Source organism: Watersipora subatra, chromosome 4 (genome assembly GCF_963576615.1).
Source record: "Watersipora subatra chromosome 4, tzWatSuba1.1, whole genome shotgun sequence".
Lineage (NCBI taxonomy): Eukaryota > Metazoa > Bryozoa > Gymnolaemata > Cheilostomatida > Watersiporidae > Watersipora > Watersipora subatra.
This window is the reverse complement of record NC_088711.1, coordinates 48325442-48347980: the sequence shown is the minus strand read 5'-3', so window position 1 is coordinate 48347980 and position 22539 is coordinate 48325442. Positions and strand designations below refer to the sequence as shown.

The following is a 22539-nucleotide window of genomic DNA, read 5'->3' as shown; positions in this document are numbered from 1 at the left end:
GTACAGCAAATTGTTTATCAACTTGAAAGATGCAAAGTTTTTTGCATTTAGGCGGTATACTTCTCAATAAACCAGCTTGGTAAAAATTTGTGAATACCATCTTTATCAACAATCAAGTGAAATGTTTTTTGATTGGCCAACCTGGCAAACACATGAGGAACAAGCTCTTCGGTGACACTACTTCTAATGAAGTCAAGAAATTGGTTCAGAAAGGCAAGACATGCTGAGGGTCTCCAAGTGTCCCGATCTTGTTTTATTATCTTTGGTATCTCTGATACTTTATACCATTCACAACTTCTCACGATTCCATTGTCATCGCGGAATCCGCATAAAATATCCTCAATGCCTATAAGAAACGACTGCAACCACCATTTGAGTAGTTTGAACTTTCGAAATGATCGCTCTTGACCAGCGTGACTGCATTCTCGGCTTGTTTTTAGCTCTATGTACTGCGTAGGATGCTGTGGCCAAGCGCAGTCAATCTCGCCTCCAAAAACCAAAGAGTGGGACCCTAGTTTAGCTCTAACGACTGAGCCATATTCATAGTTGAAGTCCATAGGCTCATCTGTAACAGGGTTTTCTCCTCGTTTGGCCGTAACATAGGATTCAAACTTCATCCCCCAGTACTGCATAGCCTTATTACGATCATCCAGAACTTTCTGCTTTTCCTCAAACTCCTCAGTAGGAAACTCATATAAATAGATAACTCCCCCTACTTTTTGAGCTACCACTTTAAGACCATCATCAAACCTGCCGGCTGCATCATATGGAGATGCAGCTAGTTTAGTAAACAAGCCTCTCCAACAAGCGAATTCAGACTTGCCTACTAAATTCGCTCTGTCTAAAGACATTAAAAGGAGGTTTAAAAATTCATTATCACGGTCTTTTTCAACCTGCTTGCCGTAGCCAACATTAAGGTCAAACTTGAGGCTGCTTAAAGACTTCGGCAAAGATATGTCTCGGCGATTAACATGAGAATTGCTACTCAATGTACGAGCACAACATCCGTTAGTTCCATATTTGTGTAGCGATTCATTCGAACTGTCAGCAGTGTCAGCAGAACTTTTGGGAATTACAGAAAATGTTGTCACTTCTTCAGGTCTGCTGAACCTGGGGCAATCTACTGACTCCAGCCTTTGAAGGTTGATGTCAAAATCATGGGCACCAATTTCTCTTCCAAATCGTTTTTGATTGTAATCATTTTTTTCTGAGTAAGAATGATGTTGTCTGATGCCTGCCATAGCTTTCAAAAGATCTTAGCTCAGGTGTTGCTCAAGAACGATGTAATATAAAATGGACATCTTTGTCCCTCTCTCAAGCAAATGAGCCACAACCCTGTAAAGTTAGAATACTGTTATGATATATTAAAATTTTTGGTGTAATGAATGAAATAAAAATGAAATAATTAATGGTGGAAATAAAGCAATGGGCCTTATTAAAGCTAGTTTATACTCAGCCATCTTGAATTAAACGCACACTAGGTTCAAAGAAGTATCACTAGTAATAAAGCGCTAACCTCAATTTATCTTTTAGAGTTATCTGTTCACCAAATAAAGGTAGACAACCCTAATCAGATGATTTTATAGGCTATCGTAAACCTTGAACACCACTTATATTTGAACACCACTCTGAGAGAAGAGTTGATAAATAGAGCGCCTCTAACTGAATGCCACCCCCACTTTGACAATCTTTGATCTTCACTAACTCATGATATCAATTGATCAGAAGAAAAGTGTCCACAAAATCGTATTAATAATGAAACTTTTACATCAATAACAGTTAATTTTCTTGTCCAACTCCAAAGCTTTTCTTCTTTTTTCGCTAAAACTTTGAAAGCAGCACCATAGAAATAATTAATAACTGTTTCAGGCTAATAGTAGTTCCTTGTTTTGATACTTGATGTTTAATACTTTGAAATACATGTAAATAAAAATGGTTTCCATTTATCATGGGGATGAACGATTAGTTTAACGGTTGCGTTTAGTGAGCAAAACTTTTACGCATTGCATTTGTACTAAATGCAATGCGTAAATGTATTGCTCTGCCAAAAAATTGTTTAGGCGCTAATATCGACTAGGTCAGCAGTGCAGAAGAGGAGTTGAGGTCAGAAGACATTGTGAAAGGTATTGGTCAACCAGTAAATGTTCATTCCAGTGAAAGCAACAATCAGAACACAGCTATTCAAGCAAACGATGCAAATACTTTTGTTTTAAAAACGTTAATTCTTGTTTCTGCATGTAATATAAGTATAGTTCATTTATGTCACTTGTTCATGAATATGTATATTTGTAGCATTTGATCGATTATCATTATATAACTTATAAATTTGCAGATTTACAGCATATTATTTAATAGCGTACTTTCGGTTATCTTAATACGGCTTAGAATGGATCAACGCTCGTAACTCCTCTTCTATTGCATAAAAAACGCTAGGTCTGGCTGCAAACTATAGCAATGAGTTTAGATGCAATATTGTTAAATAAAGATGTAAAATAAAAATATTTCTTCAAAGATCAAAGATTGTCAAAGTGGCAGTCAAATGGAGGTGGCATTCAATTAAAGGCGCTCTATTTTTAAACCCTTCTCTCACAATGACGTCCAAATAGAAGTGGCGTTCAATCAAAGGTTTACAATAACCTATAAAATCATCTGATTTTGGTTAGGGTTGTCTACCTTTAAAATAAAAATTGAAAGCTCCAACAAATTGCAAAGCAGTTCACAGGCTATAATATCATTGCAGGTTAATTGCAAGAAACAGATAGGCCTATCAACTAATAGAGATATTTCTCGGTTTCTCAATGCATATTTATTAAGATATCTTTGACAAGTTGGAGTTTTGTTAGCAGATTTATTGCATCCAAAAGGTTTAATATCGTTGCACCGGAAGGAGGACAAAATGCATAGGCGAAATCGCTTTGCCTCTAGAGGGGCTAAATTTATCTTCACAAACTTCTGATGAGCTATTTGCAAAAATACAACGCCGGCCTCTATTTGAACGCCACCTCCAATTGACCACCACTATTATAGAAAAAGAGTTGAAAAATAGAGCGCCATGGCATTCAATTAGAGGTTTTACGGTATATGTCAGCTCCTTGAACTAATGCTATTTAAAATTTTGACAGAACAGCTTGATAGTATTACGGTGTAGTAGATTAAACATCCCGGTTTATAGACAAAGAAGTTTTTTTGAGAGCAATCACTCTAAGATTGAGTATGATGTCTGCTTAGCTTACTGCAAGCAGAGACTGCGCATGTTTTAATAAGCAAACAATGTCTGTGATATCTTGGCTGGACATGTCTGAGTCCAGTTGCAAGGGAACCTCAACAACTGGAGACATGACAAAGGTACATTGACAACTGGAGACATGCCCAGTTGGGGAGAGCTATTTAAGGTTAGATGTCATTCCTTGTCACCACCAGTGACCTTTGACCTTTTAGGTAATTGAACCCCAACCTGTTGTTTGCAGGTCAGGAATTCTAGACAAAGGCTGCCCCTATCCTTCGTTTTTTCGTGACGTCATTTTATCGTTGTCGGCCATCTTTATAGACAATTTTATCATTAGAAACACGAAGCTTTTGCAATGATGATTTGAAAACGATTTTTTGTTTGCAATTTTTTTATTATAGTATCAAAACAACACTTAAAAGTACTAAAAATCAAAAAACGATCGATTTCTACAAATAAGGCGGCTTTTTCGTGAACGAGGGCATGTGCAAACGGCTTGATGACGTCAAAAAAAATGATGTATAGGTTGACTTGCAACAAAATTTACTTTACAGTTATTTAGTATCAAAAGGTTTACCATGTCTTTCTCTGTTGTGTTGTTGGTTCAAAATATGTGGAAATGTAATTACAAGCTCTTAAAAGCTCTAAAATGAACAGTTAAAAAAACGGCTGTAGGTTGGAATCCTTTATTTTGATACACGTGATATCATCACGTGAAATGAAAGGCAAATAAAAGGCTCAATATAAAACATCTTGTAGCACTAGTTTATGACAAACACTTCGGGTTCTACCAGAAAGCCCTTATCAAATATAGATGCTCGCTACTTTACAGTTTCGTTTCAGCTTGATCTAATCATCTAATCATAATCTGATCATGTGACCCACATTTCCGCCAAATGACACGAACAATTTCTGCAGCCTTTTTCGACTTTCACAGGTGACTAACAGGCTTCTCATGTTTATCAGAGGATGATATGAACTCCTTCAAGCTAAGATTAAAAAATTAAACTAATTAAACTAAATTAAAAAATTAAACTAATTTTTAGGCAAGGTTTTGAGATATCAGCACTCAAAGTGACGGCATTACAATGATAATGAAACGAACTCATAAGGGCGATATACACGGTTTTATTGGATGCGTGAAGTTTATTTGTGAAAATATTTCGACGAATGAGGTTGCTTGAAAGTGTAAACAGAGGCACATCGCGTTCAACTACGTCACATTTGAGCCGTTTTGAGAGATTCCAATCTATGGCCGTCTTCGTTATGGCTGCGATTAACTGTTTGTTTTTGAGCTTTTAAGAGCTTGTAATCAAATTTCCACATATTTTGAACCTACAACACAGCAGGGTAGACATGATGAACCTTTTGATACCAAATAACTGTAATGCAAATTTTGTTGCAAGTCAACCTTAAACAAGAAAGTTGTAGCCTGCAGTAAAAGTTCAAAATGGCAGTTATAGGGAGTGCAGACGAAACAAGCAATATTCAATATCTGCCACAACCCTACTGTGAGTACAGAATATCAGCTTTTTTGACTAATAACTTCAGGTACTCAATTATTTGTCACCGTACTGTAAGGTGAGACAGCGGCTGGTCATCTTTCCTATAATAAGAACCCAGACCATCCGCGTGAGGCCTGAGAAGGTTACGAAAAAAAGATCCCCGAACTTGGATATTCAGCCTAGCTACACTACCAACTGCCCCACTCAACCACCTCGCCGCAGTATTATGGAGTAATTATGCACATATTTATTACACATGATGATCTTTCACAGTGTACAGGACTGTCAGTACACTAGTTTTCTATAACATTTCTACAGAGGTATGTAAAAAAACAGTTACTTTTTAGATGTACTTTTCTAATGTTACTATGATAAATGGGCCTAAATGTAATTTTTTTCTGACAAGGGCTATATCATAAAATTAAGCTAAAGAGCCCCAATAGATGTTTGTTAACAAGTTTCCATTATGGAGGTCCATGATAACAACTGAGCGTTATTCAATGACAAGCTATTATGATTCATGCGAAGGTCTGTAGCTGAATCTGGTCGACTATCGTCTGCTAAAGCAACTAAATAATCCAGAATTTGTAAGGATCAGCCATAAAACTGAGTTGGAAAAATACACATCATTCCAGCAATTTCCTGTAATACAAGTATTGTCAGGAGATTTTGTTTGTTGTCATAGGAATCACAATTGCATGGACTGTTGTTATTGAATAATGTAAAGGTCACAGTTAACAATGTTCAGTCATCCTATCAAACGCAAGCTTAAGTTGTTCCAGACTGAAGCAAGCCAATTACGCTTGAAGTGGTTCTGTTGGCAGCTTCAGATGCTTATGCTTCTGCTCCCAATTAAAGCTTTCGACGTAGAAAGTTTAAATTTGTTTGCTGTGCAACCATTCCGGAAAATAATTCCATTCCATTTAATTTATGTGTAAAAATAGATACTTTAGATATGTGAAGTTAACTAAAACATTCCAAATAAAAAGTGAGGATGAAATTGTCTGAAAAGGTTGAACATCTTAAAAATTTAAAACTAAAAATACAAATCCTACTGTAACCATATAGTTTATATACCAGAATCCCTGTGAAACTGAAAACTACTTTTTTACTCCAAAACTACCGATATGTTACAAAAATTTAACACTTTTCCGGACTTAACCCATTCAGGACTAATTAGTTATTGGTTGACTGCTCCCCCAGCCCAATTAATTTTTCACTAGCCTTACAATTAAAATAGAGCTACACAAAATTGAGTATAACTAGAGTTCTTTTCAAAATAATCTTGATTTGTTTATTGCAGCTTAACAAAGACATTCCAGGCTACAATGTGATATAAATTTTTGTGCACCTGTACAAATTCTACTGACCACAATTTCTAATAATTCTGTGAATTTTTTTTTTATCAAAATTGTTTTTCATGTTTCGTAGCAGCTCACAAGCAGTTTTTTGATACTGACATTGTTGGACCTATGTTAGATTGATAGCAAACTTTATCAGCAGCAAATAAAAAAAAGATTTCTCAATTCCGAGCAATAGAACAAGTGTTACTAGCTTCTAACCAACACTACGTCACTGACAGTTTTATCAATTATATAATCAAACAATTTGTTAATTTATATTGAAATGCATTGCAGAGGTTATTATGAATATATTATGCATAAAAAATACTCAAGTTACCAGCTAACAGACAATCAATTACCAGCAAAAAAATAGGTGTAAAAATACAGTAAAATATATTGTAAAAAATACAGTAAAAATGAATATGCATGAAAACGAAACAATATATACATGTATAATAAGGGTGTGTTCATTAAAAAATTATGACACGGTGAGAGTTATTTGATGCCAACTACACATGCATATTTGCTGCCATTATAAGTTAGTTGATGCAGTATTCATCAGATATTGGTGTTGAAGCCCTAGGCTCATCATCAACGGCATCATCACTCACAAGCCCTTGACTGTCTTCACCTTCATGTAGCAAATATGATACAGCCTAAAAAAATTGTGCTTTAGTAGCTTTTGAGGGTAAATACCTGATAACACATTGAAAATAAGTAGTCTACTGCAGCTAACAATTGGTAATACAAATTGCAAATATTTTTTAATACTGTAAATATAAACACAAAAAGTCATGAAGATGATTACTGTGGTAAGTGTCCCCTATCGACCAATATTAGAGCCTAGTGGTTGGGGCTAGTTTATAGTAGATGTTGAGGTTGAGAACTATATGCTTGACTAATTGTGGGTTGAACAATTGGATATAAATGAAATAAGAAATTTTTATTATCTTGTAGTTCTACAAGGAAATCATAAAACTATTGTTTATTATGGGGTAATAGAGTGATGAGTTCATGCTGCAAAAAGATCTAAATTTTATTGGATTGAAAATGTTATAATCATGTGTATCATGAAAAAAATCCATATCTTACACTGTTAGAATAAAGTTTGTTAGAAATTCACAAGAAAAAATTCGGCCTTTTATCGTTTTTTTTTCGGTAAAATTCTATAAATAGCCACATAAAACTTACCTTCTTCCATCAGAAAATTCTCATTTTCTTCTTGAACATTACTTTTGTTGCTATTTTCTTCCCCTGAGCTGATTACCACATCTAATTCACTTAAAAATTTTGCCATCGTTCGGAAAAACCTTTTCCAAAATGGCGATCATCAAATTTCCAAAACAGTTGATATCTATCACATAATTTGTTAGCTAAAACTTTCTTGTCCAATCACATATTTGGTATCAAAATGATGCCCAGACTCTTAAACTTCGTTTGGTGAATGAATAAAACCGATGTACCTAAACAGCTAAGCAATAGAGCAAATCAAAGTTTAACCCGAGTACTTTGGGAATGGGCCCTGGAGAGCACAACTCTTCCCGAGGTATTCGGGAACAGTCCTGAGTGGGTTAATTCCAGTCAGATATGTTTAGTGCACAAATTGGCCCAATGAAATAATAGTCTTAGAGGAACAACTCTTAAAATTTTTTTTATATGAAACACCAAGTTGTTTACAGAGTGATATTGTGAAAACATACTTTTAAAGTGATTGCAATACTGTAAGATTTTTAACAAAACAACATGTTTAAATTTTGATATATCGCAAAGTGAAAAACATGGACTCACAACAGATTCTAGATGCTTTGACGCAAGGAGACAATATATCTTGTTATTTGTCTTGATGTCACCTATAGTAGCTAGTATGTTTTTAAAAATCAGACGGAGAAAAAAACTGATTATACCATCCATAAAATAATATTGCTAGCAATAATCCCAACAAACAAATGGTAAACAGGAAAGGTGCAACGAAACTAGGAGTAGATATCCACCACGTGGAAAACGATCGTTACGCTTGTTAAATATGGGTGTAAGTAAAAGTACGTGCACCAATCAGACTTGCAGTGTCAGTGAGTGTAACAGTTATGCACTGAAACACTTCAATCCAATAATTTTTGTGTTCATACAATTTAAAATTACGATTTATGATTATAAAGTAAAAACAACTTGGTCCCGAATTTCGAAGAAAATTTTTAAATGAACATCAAATTCACGCATGTTTACGAGTTCATGTAAGCATCATGTTATCTGACACAAAATTTTAACCATGGCTCATCTTCTATGTTATATCTCGTGTCAATCACTTCTTCAAACCACCAACGAATTTCACAGCCCATGGTTTAACAACTAAACGTTAACTTAGATGCTTTGATTTTAACTAGATATGAGTGTACATATTGAGTGTAGAGTGTAGCTATGTAGCAGAGCGAATGTGGTCACATTGTTTAGTGTTCCACTATAGTGTAGTTAAAGTCGGGTGACATGTTTTATCTATGTTCAGACATCGCACAGCAAGGCTAACAGTTCTCATAGTGATAATAAATTCATGAAGTCAACACACATGATGTAAATGTGCTCTTCTTTCACATCTAGAGCAGCTAACAAAGACTACTTGTGTTTTATGTATATCTAGTAATACTACTACTAAAGCAGTGATCAGCCAATGAGGAGAGTTTCCTCAAGGGGCTTGTTTTTGCTACTGCGCAGTTTGGGCCTCATCATTTTTTTTTTCTGTTTTCAAATCTTTTGATGAAATGGAGTTCAGACAGGCCAGCTGATGAGCCACAAGTATATTTGACCGCTACATGTATATCAGCTAGCAAACAACAGCCTGTAATGTCATTAGTGCATTTTGGCACAATCTATTTTATTCCCTACTTGTATACACATTATGCCAATTTGTAGCCCATTGCATTCTATAGCAACAACAGCAGCTTCATTTTGCGAATGAATTTTCAACACTCATCGGAGTGTAAAATAATCGTGAGTTGTGCTCTCTGGTAACTTCCGGATAACAAATATTGAATTGACTTGAGATAGCTTGTTTTGGAAGATTGTCCGCTATTATAAGAGTGTTGGGTTTTAACAGATGGTAAAATTTTGCGTAATTCAAAGAAATGGGAACTAGTCAGCTGGCTCATAGATAAATATAACTATCCACTATCCTTTAGAATTGAAAAGGCTTGGAACATGGTTTAGCATTTTTGACGGAAAATTCTCAAGGAACTAGAGTGAAAGCAGTTGAAAAGGGCTTTAACCCTTTGTTAAAACAATTTGTTAAAATTAAATTAAAACACAAGTTTGTTAAAACAAACTTCTAAAGCCTTTACTAGTTTAGAGATGACTATATGCTTCAGTCACTGGTTTAAAGAAGAGATTGTGTTTTACTGTTAACAAAAATGTTGCAACCCTCTTCTAAAACATCTCCAGACCAAATACAAATTTTCTCCATGGTAATTTTAGCCTGACTAACTACACAAAGAGTGGTCATGAGAGATTAGCAGAGTTTTAACTTAACTAGATGTAATATTATGTCAACAATCTGTAAATGCAGAGATTACAAGGTCTTTATGGTAATGTCTTATAACTTGTAATAGACTTACAGTGCACCCTCAGGTTACGATGACCCTGTTACATGATTTTTTTGCCCTGCGATATGGAACACTGATTTTTAACCCTCTCCATACGAAATATTTTTTACGATACAAAACCAACAAAAATTTCTCTCGAACTTCAAAATTGGCAGTCGGAGTGCTGATGTCGGAATAAAAAAAATGCTGATATGCCATTCGCCAAAATCCCTCTAACAACTAATGAAAAAAATACAATGCTCGATCTCGATCACTTCGGTGTTATTTGTTATTGGTTATTATGAAAACGAAACCTGAAACAGATGAGTGATAAAATAAATGGAAGAGATAAGACATTCAATCTCACAAATTTTGGCGTTATTAGTAATTGTGAGGACGAACCCGGAAACCTATAGGTGATAAAATTTGAGCAATAAAAAAGTTGAACTTCAGTAAAATAATTTAAAATACATAATAAAACTTAGCTTCAAGTATGTGTTCAGAAAGCTAAATTCAACGTTTATGTTATACTTCTGCCTTGAAAGTAAGAACTCACTACGGTACGTAGCTACTGCACATGTATATTACACTGTAACGTTACATTTTATCGCAGATCATAACCAATAAATACACTAAAGTTCCTGTAGGTAACTATAGTTACTAAGGGTAACATATTATTTTATTAATTACTAATTTTTAATATGTACAGTATGTATACATAATTTTGATGATTTTCACCAACGGATGTTTGCATTAGACATTCACAATGGGTTTCTATACCTGTCTATGCAAAATTTACACCTTATGATGCCAACACTGGAACGAATTTAAATCATATGGTGAGGGTCCACTGTACTTGATATGTAATCAATATAAAAATCCTGGCATGATGTTTAAAATTCCTAATTGTTTCATACGAAATTAAATTTCAAGCTAGAAATTTTAGAATAACATCAGTGACTTTTGATAACAACATGGTAGAGTGGTTGAAACATCTGGCCTCTGACAACAGAAACCATGTAGGCCTACAATGTACATGAATTTACTATGTTCAGCTTCTCAGCAAAAGTTGGGACACAAATTGAAGTTATTGGCGATGGAAAAAGCTAACATACTAATAGGTAAAGCACTGTCACCTAGTTTATGGAAAAATAAACATTACAAAACTACTTAGAGGCCCTGTTGGGCCATGTTGAAGTGAAACAATCTCTTAACGCCATGTTGTTGAACATGGTCTTATACGTAGAATACATATACATTTCAGGCCATTTCTCGTAATTGTCTAAAATATGCATGCATCTTTTTTGGCATCGACATGCAAAAGCAACTAATGTCTCAATTAGTCATTTGAAAGACGTACAAAAAATTGCGGGTAATAGTTTACAAAATGTTAGCCTACAAAATACCGCCTTTCCCACGGTTAATCCTATTATGCTAATAACTTCCTGACTGTGCTAGAAGGCCTTTCTTCTTCAACCGACCAAGTAGTGCAGAATTATCGAAGATTGTACCGTCGGCAAATGTTACAGTTGAACGCAACACGATTCTTTTGTAGAAAGAGACCAAAAGTTGTATAATTACATACATACTAATATGAACTAACACACAATGTCAGAAGCAATATCTTCTTGAAGGCTTCAATTCTTTTGTTACTTCGTTTCAGAGACGTTCCTGCTTATAGTCATTGCCCATGTATATACTTCGGTCGTTATTCATATGATATGTTGAAGTGAAATCCTACAAAATCTGGAATGGTTACCGAAATGTTAGCGAAATAAAAAAGCAAACCTATGAAACAAAGGCTACATGCCTGAGTTCAATGAAAACTTTCCGTTGGTGAGCTTATCCACGTTGTAAGACAAAGGCTACATGTCCGAACCATTTCAAACAAGTGTGCAACAACATGGCTTCTACGAAGAAGAAAACGTGTTCTGAAAAAGAAAATGGACAAAATAACCCATCACTCGCAGATGACGACATGAATATGGAGCAAGACGTTATGGATGCGTCCGATTCGATGAGTTCTAGTTCTGATGAGGAAGAAGATGAAATGGATACACAAGAGGTTAGCTTATAATTTGGTAGTTAAATGCTGAATATCTCTTGTTTTTCCGCATACTTTGCGATATCCTCGAACGACTGTTGTCAAATTGACAATACGACGTGGCTTAACTGCCTCTTTGTAGAAGATCAATGTAGAATTTGAAGCTCGAAACCCTGAAGAAATGGACTTCCATGGAATAAGACAGCTTCTTCTGCAGGTAAGCCTGTGAGTATAATGATGAACATAAGTTGTAATTGTTTTGCTTCCTTCATTCTAGACTCAGTACGTTAGATCTAATTATTGTGTGTATTTTCAAAGTATCTATTTCATGTAGAAATTTACCATTAGTCATAGGTACAGCCAAACCCTTTAATTTAATTCGTTCCAATACTTGCTTTGTATGCAAAAAAAACACAAATGTTGCATCCAATATTCTAATCAGATTATAATGTAACGCATTTAATTAATTATACAGTTTAAAAACCTATGATAGCTTGTCAGTCAGTCAGTGAGTGTTGCAAGTGATTCCACACAGCATTGCAACAAATGCACTATTTTTTATTGTTGCATTACCCTATAGGCAGGCGAAAGAAAGCTTCCTCTTGGCTATTTATCAGAGTAGTGGCGCATAGGTAGAGGTGATGATTGAGGTGTGGCGCGCCACATAGTCATATGTACACTACATGAAGTTCAAGTTAACTCACCGTAAAACCTCTAATTGAACGCCACCTCTATTTTAACGCCTCCTCCAATTGACCACCACCCTGAGAAAAGGGTTGAAAGATAGAGCGCCACTCTATAATTGAAAGCCAACCCCATGTGACTGCCACTTGACATTATTTGATCTTTACGAGCCCATAATATCAATTAATCAGTAGAAGTATCCACAAAATTGTAGGCTATTAATAATGAATCGTTTATATCAATAACAATTAATTATCTTGTTGTCCAATTCCAAAGCTTTTGGGTTTCTTCATTAAAACTTTGAAAGCAACACCATAAAAATAATTAATAACTGCCTCAAGCTAATAGTAGTTCCTTTTTTAACGCGGCCTTGATACTTGATAGAACTTGATAAAAACGGTTTACATTTGCGTGGTAGATGAATGACTAGTTTTGGGCCAAAGGTCATGGTTAGCAAGCAAACTGTAACCTTTGGCCAATGAGTAAACTTTGACTCATTGCATTTGTGCTAAATGCAACGCGTAAAAGTTTTGCTCAGCCAAAAAATTGTTTGGACTCTAATATCGACTACTTCAGCAGTGCAGAAGTAGAGTTGAGGTCAGAAGACATTGTGGAAGGTGTTGGGTAGCCAGAAGATGTTTGTCTCATCGAAAGCAACAATCTAAATGTGCAGCTATATGAGCAAACGGTGCAAATAATTTTGTTTTAGAAATGTTGGTTTTTGTTTCTACATGTATTCTAAGTATGGTTTGTTTATGTCACTTGTTCATGAATATATATTTGTGTCATTTAATAGATTATCATTATATAACTTATAAATTTACAGATCTCTATCGTATTATTTAATCACATTCTCGCGGTTATCTTAACACGGCTTACAATGGATCAATGCTCGTAACTCCTCTTCTATTGCACATAAAAAGCTAGTTTTGCTTGCAAACTGTAGCCAACATATCAATGAGTACAATGAGCTTTTATTTAACATTGGTAAATATCGATATAAAATAAAAATATGAATTCAAATTTAGAGAGAAATAAAAAATTGAAAACAAGCAAACTGCAACTCCAACAAATTGCAAAACAAGGCACAGGTTATAATATCACCACAGATCAATTGCAAGCAATGGATAACAACTGGTAGAGATATTTCTTGGCTTCCCAATGCATATTTTATTTAGAGATCATTGACAAGTTAGAGGTAAGTTGGCAGATTTATAGCATCCAAAAGGTTTAATATCAATCTACCGAAAAGAGAGGGCAAATTATAGGCGGGATTCACTTCACAAATAATTTTGACGAGTCATTTGAAAAACACAACCCCAGCCTTCATTTGAACGCCATCTCCAATTGACCGCCACTAAAGAAGAAGGATTGAAAAATAGAGTGCCATGGCATGCAGTTAGAGGTTTTATGGTAGCTATAGATGTTACTGCCATTATACTTTAGAATTTTTTGAAGTTCGGGTTTTGATTCTCACTTTCAATCTTTTCATGATTCAAGACACACGATTTGGAGTTTTTGCAAGCATTCAAGTTTTTATGTGAATATGGACAATGTTTGAGAAAGTTAGTAATGAAATATTATTATTAGCAAAGAGTATACATAGGCTAAGTTGCGTTAATTTAGTTTTATCTAGTGTAAGTTGAGTAAGTTATGTTGCCATCTCCACCTCTCAACGTTTGCATTGTCTATACGCCTATCTTTGTGCCTTTATGGAGATGTCACAATAAGAACCTCTCTACCAATTATTACTCTATTAACTTTGTTTCTTACCTTTATTTTAATTTTTATACCTAGTTTTCACTTACTTATAGCTATACATGTACAAGGCATTTTTACTGCTATTGAAGTGTTAGCCCTTTGGTTTTGGTGCTGTGGGACATATGAAATCAAATAAAGTGTAGTTGTATGGAAATGTTTGCTTCAACTTCAATAGTCTCAACCCTTTGAACCCTGGCCGTCCTTGTCAATGTGTGTTAGTATCCATGGGCAATTTGTACAAAGATAGGAAAATTTGAAACTTTTATTAAATATATCTAAATATGCTAATAATCCAATGATATTCGGTAAAAGCTTCCAGCAGCAAATGCCATCAAATGGAAAAAAATGTGCTTCAAAGTTCTCAGGCTAAAATGATAAAAATTCGTATGATTTTGAAAATTTTTTACATTAACATCATATTCGTTGAGCACACATTCATCATCATTTTATGACTCAAAATTATCTGCAAAATTATGTTTAGCATCATTCTTCATCTGCATCACAATCATCCATAACATACCAACAAACAGGTCGTATCAATTTATTCGCGATATCGTCCCAGTAAACTCGTTATTATAACGAAGGAAGTAGATAAAGACATTTGAAAACAGTTATGGAAGTAAAATTTCTGGTGCCCTGTGCAAGAATTAATTTGATTGGTTCACACCGTTACTTAGAAACGGCATTTGTAAACAGAGCCATGCAGATGCCAGTATTCCGACCATTAGGTTTTTTGATACACACGCCGGAATACCGGCCATCAGGGTTCAAAGGGTTAACTTGTGAAGCAAGAATAATTTTGGTATGTAGAAGTAGGCCTATGACTGTTGTAGTATTTTATTGTTTGTCTGGTTTCCTAAGATTACGTTTCATTTCTCGTCTTGAATGCCTTGATATATTTTATGATAATTTAAGACAAATTTTTTGGAGTCAAAGGAAACTCAATTTTTGTATTTTTAATTTTAGCTGTTTCTCAAATCGAATGTGCACATCTCTGGACTCACCAACTGGATTCTCAGTCTCAACGTAGGAAGTGTGATCAAGGTAAAGTTGTTAGGTAGAGTAGGTAGAGTTACGGAAAAGTTTCCATTTCGCCGATATGCAAGCTGATATGCCGTTACACCTTAATCGTATGGAAAAAGGTGTGCTTGATTACAATGTTACACAGTGCACCCTCAGGATATGATTTTAATTCGTTTCAAGGTTAGCATCGTATGGTGAAAAATTGTATGTAGGGGTATAGAAATCATAGTAATTATATAATGCAAACATCTCCTTGTAAACATCGTCAAAATCGTTAAAGGAGATGGCTGATAACAGCAACACAATGATAAAATGGAATTGATTTGTCTATTTCAAAGATAAGGCGCTTTGTTTCAGATTTCCAGATAGCCTTGACTGAGATACATCTGACAATACCACAGGTTATCTATGATAGTTATTGTTAGCCTATTAAATGTTATCACTCTGGTAAGCACCAAAGGTCAAAGTTGAATGTGTTGAGTCTGAGTGCTACACGAATACTGTTGCACGGTCAAAACAAGTTTTTTAAGTTGTTGGCCCAAAGTTCTGTGTAGCAGAATAGGGGCCTTAGATTAGTGGTTGGTCATTCATATATACAGTCAAACATGGATAACTCAAACTTCACGAGACCGAGCGAAAGTTTTCGAGTTATCAGAGCGTTCAAGTTATCAGAGCACTATCACAAGTCCATGTATTTTTTAGTAAATACATATACATATACAAATTATATATACCGTACTTTTCGGACTATAAACCGCACCCCTATATAAGCCGCATCTGCTATATTTTCCGAAAAACGATAATAAAACAATACATAGGCCGCACCTTTGTATAGGCCGCAGAACTCAGGACGGTGCTTTTAACGCGGCAGCAACTTTGCTGTTTAAAACGACGCTTTTTAACCTAGTGTCTAACGGAACAGTACCGTTAGGCATTGTTTCGTATTTTCTTTCACCGCTAGAGGCGCACTAACCGGAGATTCTGTTTAATGCGCCCTAGTGATGAAAGAAAAACCCACAGAATAGTCGCACTCTTATATAAGCCGCATGGCTCAAATCGTCAGAAAAAAGTAGCGGCTAATAGTCCGAAAAGTATGGTAAATCAAAAGCACAAGTGGCTTGTTTCAAATTAAACGCTTCTAATGTGAAGTTTAAAAAAATTTTATCAGAAAGTATAGAGATTTTTCTATTACTTGAGATTTGTTTGTTGTTTTAGGTGATGTGACTGCCAGGACGTTTTCAGATGAAAATTGGCAAAACTTGATCGCTGTTGAAATGCTCAGAAGAAAAGACATCTTTTTCTTTTGAGCGTTCTAATCAAGATCAATTTTGCCGATTTTTCTTTAAGTTTATCCGAAGGTTACTTCGCTTTTCCTTTCCTTCGAAGAACCATCGCTAAGCGGATGTTTGGTAAAATTTGATTTTTTGCATACCTTTAAAAAAGTAGTTAATGAAAATATTGCCGATGATGGTAATAACGACGCCTATGAACTACTAAAAGTTGATGTTTATTTCTTTTGCTTGGAATAAAGTGATATTTCAAAGCGATAACAACCGTCTCAGTAGCCGTTGGGCAAAAAAACTGTTCGAGTTAACGAAGTTGAGGTCGAGTTATGAAAAGCAATTTATCATTGCGTGGAAGCGGACCAACCAAATCCATTCGAGTTAACCATGTGTTCGAGCTATCCGAGGGCGAGCTATCCGAGTTTGACTGTATATGTATATATATATGTTCAAATACATGTTTGTGAATACATACATGTATTCACATGTACGTTAACATGATTGCTATGAAGTTGTTGGTTCTTTTGCGGAATTGACCTTGAATGTAAGTTTAAGAACAAGTTAACACATTTGTATTTTACTACTTTATACCAAATTTTTTTGCACATCTTTCAGTTCTGCAAAATCAGACTCACGCAATCTCACCTTTTTGTATTTGGTTTAAGTTTAGTTAATATTACTAACATGAAATAGTAAATTAAAGATTTGTGAGTTGGCAGACTGAGTTAAACACGAACATACTAGTTATACCTGTTCAGCGGCAGCAATATACTCCATTTTGAATGTTAACATCATCGGAATTTCTCTTTTTGTTTCCAGTTTCGTTACTCGTATATATATTATCAAGTTTTCTGACAGCAATATTTCGAAGAGGATGGGGAGGAAGAGGAGGAAGAAGATGACATCGATTACAATCAGGTGTATGGAGTCATCTCATGCCTGAACATAAGTAACACTAAGGTACATGAGCTGTGTTTGTTCTACTAGTATCATCTGAATACATACCAGCTTAGTTCTTCATACCTGATGCTCATTAGAAGTCGTAAATGAACCCAATCCTTAAAGTAAGAGGCGATTTCTCAGGTGTGATGAGTTACCTTCTCCTGCCTGTTGCTATTGTTGATACGTAAAGTGTCAATACTATTCAACAAAATTCTTTGCTGTCATTTTTCCAGCTTTAACTCTATTAATAAGGTTAGTGTAGAGATCATCACGAGGAGACTACTCTAGATTAATGTAAAGTTGTCTGCTCTGTCACAATGTTTGTTAAATGTGAAGGTCGTGCTGCTGTCACCAATCAATAATCTTAGCAAACATGATCCGTGATAACTGTTTGATTTTCTAATTTTTGTCAAGGCTAAATGTAGATTTTACTTTTGCTCAATGGTGCGTTCCAATAATGCTGACCACAGATTGTAGTGCTGCCTACATAATGGTTCCTTTAACTCTTCCACTATGGAAGGATGGTAAGGCGGCTTGCGTATGTTGTTTGTTCTGACGGTAATCCTTTATAAAACAGGGTGGTAGCATAACAATTTTTTGTGTGATCATTTTTCCAAAACAAATTAGTTAGTTTCCTTCTTGCTCAGAATTCACAACAAACGTGATGTCGCAATCTCAAAATTTTTCATTTCTTGTTTAGGATGGATTAACAAAATTGTAAACCTAAGCATATTTTTACAGCTCATGGAGTTCTTCAATATTGAGCTTCAGATATTTCCGGTAACTATATTAGAGGACTTCTGTCTTCTAGTAAAACTGTGAAAATGATAGCGTTCTTCTTTTGAAGCCAGTATTGCTAAACTGGAAAAAAAACATTAAACTTTGCTTTTATACTTTAAATTCATCGGTTTTTGTACAGAATTTTCTGCTGATTTTAAAGAATGTTCGATTGAAGTTCTGTGATCAAAACTCTAGCTTTCACAACAAAATTACTGAGTGTACGTCATCCAAAATCTTTTTGGCAAAAACTAACTTGGGCAGAACAAGCAAAAAAATTCTGTAGGAAAAATATAAGCTAATATATCCACAGCATTACCTGCTTTTGTATTTGTGATTAGATAAAAGCAATGCGTTATGCAATGTCTGTTTTTATAACACTAGACTTGGAAAAAACACAATTAAAATTTATGTAATAAAAACATCTCTCACTTTCGGGACATTGCAATAAAAACGCAATAACAATGCAATAATGATGCAATATTGCATATATAACAGTTTGTACCTTAGGAAACTAGCTTCATGGTCTGTATTTTTGAGTGTTCACATGTAGTCATTTTGTCTAAGGATATGAAAATGGATTAATAATATTGTCTGCTATTTCTGACATCATAACTTTTCAGCTAGCCGTGTTGGCTGTAAAAGTATATTTATTAGTCATGTTTTGTGCTTTAGGAGAAAGTTTTTGCTGATCAAGTGAAGAAACATCTTCTGGAAAAGTTGTCCAATGAGCAACAAGCTGTCGCTCGACTGCGATCGATTCTTGATGACCCAGCAAACAACATCGGATTTATCGTTAATGAAAGATTTGTTAACATACCTCCACAGATTGCTGAGCCTTCTTTCTCATCACTCAGGTTGGTAGCCTTAGTTGAAATGGCTTATCTAGGAATGTTTAATAGAGGCGTAGCTGCAGCTTAGTCTATGAATTTTGTGAACATTGTCAGGAGAAGACAAATTCACTTTTCTCAAGATTAATTTTCACATAAAATAATTTATAACCATTTGAGACGCTTACCTATGAGCAGTAACATAGGTCAACGACAAACATACAGTCATGGTTATGTAGCCAGCTCTCTATTCGACTAACTACAGGTAAATCATTTATTGCTTTGAGCGGTTAGGTTTTCTGTCGTCTGAGGCTTATAGGGAACTTTGTTTCAGACAGTCGGAAATTAGTCACGAAAACCTTTTTTATCACTCATATGATAGGTATGTTGTCATTTTACTCAATTCTCTGGCCGGGGTGTATGGCCAGGTGCATGCCCGGGCATCAACGGTTGAACTGTATTATGTATGCTCATGGTTACTAGTATCAGGTGGCCATGATCAGGAGACTATGTGTAGAGCCCATAACTGTCCAAGGTTAAAAAATGATGAACTATAATACATGTACATAAAATTGGTGTAACCAAATACATATGCTAGTCTAGCTATGTCTCCATTGCTAGCTTATCTGTGTTTATTGCTAGCCTTGCTATGTCTCTATTGCTTGCCTAGCTATGTCTCGTTTGCTAGCCTAGCTACGTCTCTATTGCTAGTCTAGCTATGTCCCTTTTGCTAGCTTAGCTATGTTTCTATTGCTAGCCTAGCTATGTCTCTTTTGCTTGCCTATGTATCTGTTGCTAGCTTAGCTATGTATCTATTGCTAGCTTAGCTATGTATCTATTGCTAGCCTAACTATGTCTCTATTGCTAGCCTAGCTATGTCTCTTTTGCTAGCCTAGCTATGTATCTATTGCTAGCCTAGCTATGTCTCTATAACTCTCAGTGCTGGTTTTATCGTAGTGTGTTAAACAGTAAAACTAAGAGTTATGTGCTCTGTAGACAAATGGTAGACAAATGTCTACCATTTTACTGATGGTTCATTAGAATGACATACCTCAATTATACAGTGCTGGGTTTCCTTTTAAATACCTGCAGCCACATATTCTCCTCAGGCAGGAGATGCAGACAGCTAATGAGAAGGGAGACGACTACAACTGCTCACACTTTGTGCTGATCGCTAAGAAATTCAGGATGAAAGTGTCTGGGAAGTCGGGTAAAAAGAGGCGGTCGAAGAAGCCTTTGGACCCAGAGATTTACAGCAACGCCGAGGAGGAGTTTTTTGCTGAGGTCTGTTGTCTTATGCTTTTGACTGAGTTCACAAGGTTTTCTTATCTGCTAGTTTTATGGTTAGCCATTGCAGGGCTCATTAATATTGTACCCAGATTTATTAGAGAGAGAGAGAGCGATAGGTTAATTTGTAAGAGGAAGAAGTTAGCTTATGCTTCAGTGAGGTAACAAGTCCAATTCTGAGGTGGTCTCATTTAGCCGCCCCTCCGAATGGTGTGGAATATATTCTCAAATTTAAATGATGACTGCATATTGGATAACTGGAAACTAAATTTTAAAAGGCGCATGTAGACAACTTTTGGAGTTCTAACCAATAGATTCTGAGCTGAAGTTTCCAAAATGAGTCTCAACTCAGATATTTATGCAGTGGTCTGATCTTAAATATTTCGTTCTATCCCATATAAAGTTTGTTATGCAATGTTACTCTCATTATTGTTTTTAGTTAATAAAAAGCACTGAATCTAATTTCAAAATCGAATATAAAACATTATTGGAGTAGGCCAGGTTTTGCCTTCTGTCAGTGCTTACGTTTATATGGCAGCTGTCATTTGAAGTTGTCTTCTCTGTATATGTATATTTATATATGCAGTTGGTGTTGCAACTCTGGAGTCTGCAGAAATCATGTCCAGTTTCATCCATAATCTTAGCGTACAGTTGTTTGTTATTTATTCTACACCATTAGTTGTTGATAAATTGTTTAGAGATGTGAAAATATATGGATAAGATAACTTTTAAAAATCTTTCTCAACAATCTTATAAAATGTAGTGACAAAGCATTATCTCAACCAGTTCTTTGCTGTATTAGAGTTTGGCCTTTACTCTCCGTGGACATGTAGGGTTTTGCTGAATATAATTGATGCAAGCCAAAGATCGGGTATTGCAGGCAGCTGAGTTGAAGGCATCGTACTCGGTAGCCGGTGAGAGGGACAGCGGTGTCGTGCAGCAGTGGGACTCGGAGCTAGAGGATCAGTACGAGCCAATTAGAGAAGTGATTGTATTTAGGTCAGGCAAGTTAACTGGCATTATGAATAAGATCCACCAGCACCTCAGCCAATCCAATACCTGAACTGACATCACCTCTTTACAGCCTGCTTTAGTTCATTATTAATATAATACCTGCTAGTCATTTTACTATGGTTTCTTGTAGCGCTGTCGGTTGCTTTTGGCATTCCTCTGTCTCCACCTATGTGTGCTGATAGTAATGCTTAGTTATAAATGATTCAATGAGGCGCACTGTATGGAAAATTCCATAAAAAAGAATTGCATTGAATTTCGGGAGTTGTAATGTTTAAGCTCTTAAGGGTGCGGGTGAAATTTACTATTGCAAAGACAACAACCATCATATAACTGACAAATTGTCAGCTAATATCTCCATATACCCGTACACAACTTTTTATTGATTTCTTGAAATGTCAGCATCTGTGTGAAATACACCTACTTATTGTATCCATATGTACATTCTAAATGTAGAGACTCTTGTAATATCAGTTTCTTTCTAAAGAATTTAGTACTTTAGACTACATTTCCATCACAGAATAAATTGCAGTTCATGACACGCATGATTTTGATATTTTATGCAGGTGTAAAAAACTCACTGTGCATACAATTCTTAATGTGTTTTATATCTTTGCGCAAAGCCAACCCTTCTATGAATGTTAGCAAATGTCATCAACTTCACTTCAATTCTAGGAAAGGAAGAACTTAATTTGAATTCAGGGAGTGTTTGCTATAATACTTTGTTGGAAAGAAGCATTACAGAAACAACAAATACCTATCATTATCAAAGTTTCATTTTTTGATGTTCCGTGAAGGCACCACGCAGTAGTATCGCCAAAAGGTTGGGGCAGCATTTTCAAATTTGCAAATTTTATTATGCTTATGCTTAGAATTGATGTTGATCCCAAAGGAAACACCATATTTTCCATATCTGCTGTGCTGTGGTAAGAATTATGACTTAGATTTCGGAAATATGCTTTTTCATATTGTTAATATTCTATATGAACCTTTTTGATTTTATTATCTTCACGGAAAGCAAAGCAGCAAGTATTTAGCTGGCTATACGACCATGTTGAGTTTCGGTTGGTCAGAATCAATTGCAACTTCAAAATAGTCATGTACCCGTCACGTGATTAACCTTCCTTTTATTGTGCTGCTTCCTATCAAGGTTCCTGAAATGTAATGTTATGACATAAAAAGCAAGCTGGAAATCTGGTCCATAGTTGTCAGAACAAAGCCCAGATACAGTATGATGAAATCCAAGTGAGCATT

General features: G+C 35.4%; 2 protein-coding genes across 6 annotated transcripts; one reads left to right on the top strand and one right to left on the bottom strand.

The window, feature by feature from the left end:
• Positions 1-47: 47 nt before the first annotated feature.
• On the bottom strand, positions 48-12371 carry LOC137393399 (decapping and exoribonuclease protein-like). Of its 4 annotated transcripts, none has more exons than XM_068079941.1 (2): positions 12261-12371; positions 48-1335 (listed from the first exon to the last, which is right to left on the bottom strand). In XM_068079941.1, exon 2 carries the CDS (start codon positions 1239-1241, stop codon positions 48-50), a length of 1194 nt encoding a protein of 397 aa, XP_067936042.1. In that variant the 5' UTR covers positions 1242-1335; positions 12261-12371. The 4 variants fall into 4 exon arrangements, with proteins under 4 accessions (XP_067936042.1, XP_067936038.1, XP_067936040.1 ...); XM_068079937.1 differs by lacking the exon at positions 12261-12371 and adding an exon at positions 11233-11372; XM_068079939.1 differs by lacking the exon at positions 12261-12371 and adding an exon at positions 11247-11369.
• LOC137393400 (BRCA2 and CDKN1A-interacting protein-like) lies at positions 11409-21828 on the top strand. Of its 2 annotated transcripts, none has more exons than XM_068079942.1 (7): positions 11409-11708; positions 11830-11904; positions 15099-15176; positions 17297-17398; positions 18833-19014; positions 20097-20271; positions 21155-21828. In XM_068079942.1, exons 1-7 carry the CDS (start codon positions 11547-11549, stop codon positions 21335-21337), a joined length of 957 nt encoding a protein of 318 aa, XP_067936043.1. In that variant the 5' UTR covers positions 11409-11546; the 3' UTR covers positions 21338-21828. The 2 variants fall into 2 exon arrangements, with proteins under 2 accessions (XP_067936043.1, XP_067936044.1); XM_068079943.1 differs by having other exon boundaries at positions 20097-20258; positions 21141-21280.
• Positions 21829-22539: the final 711 nt, after the last annotated feature.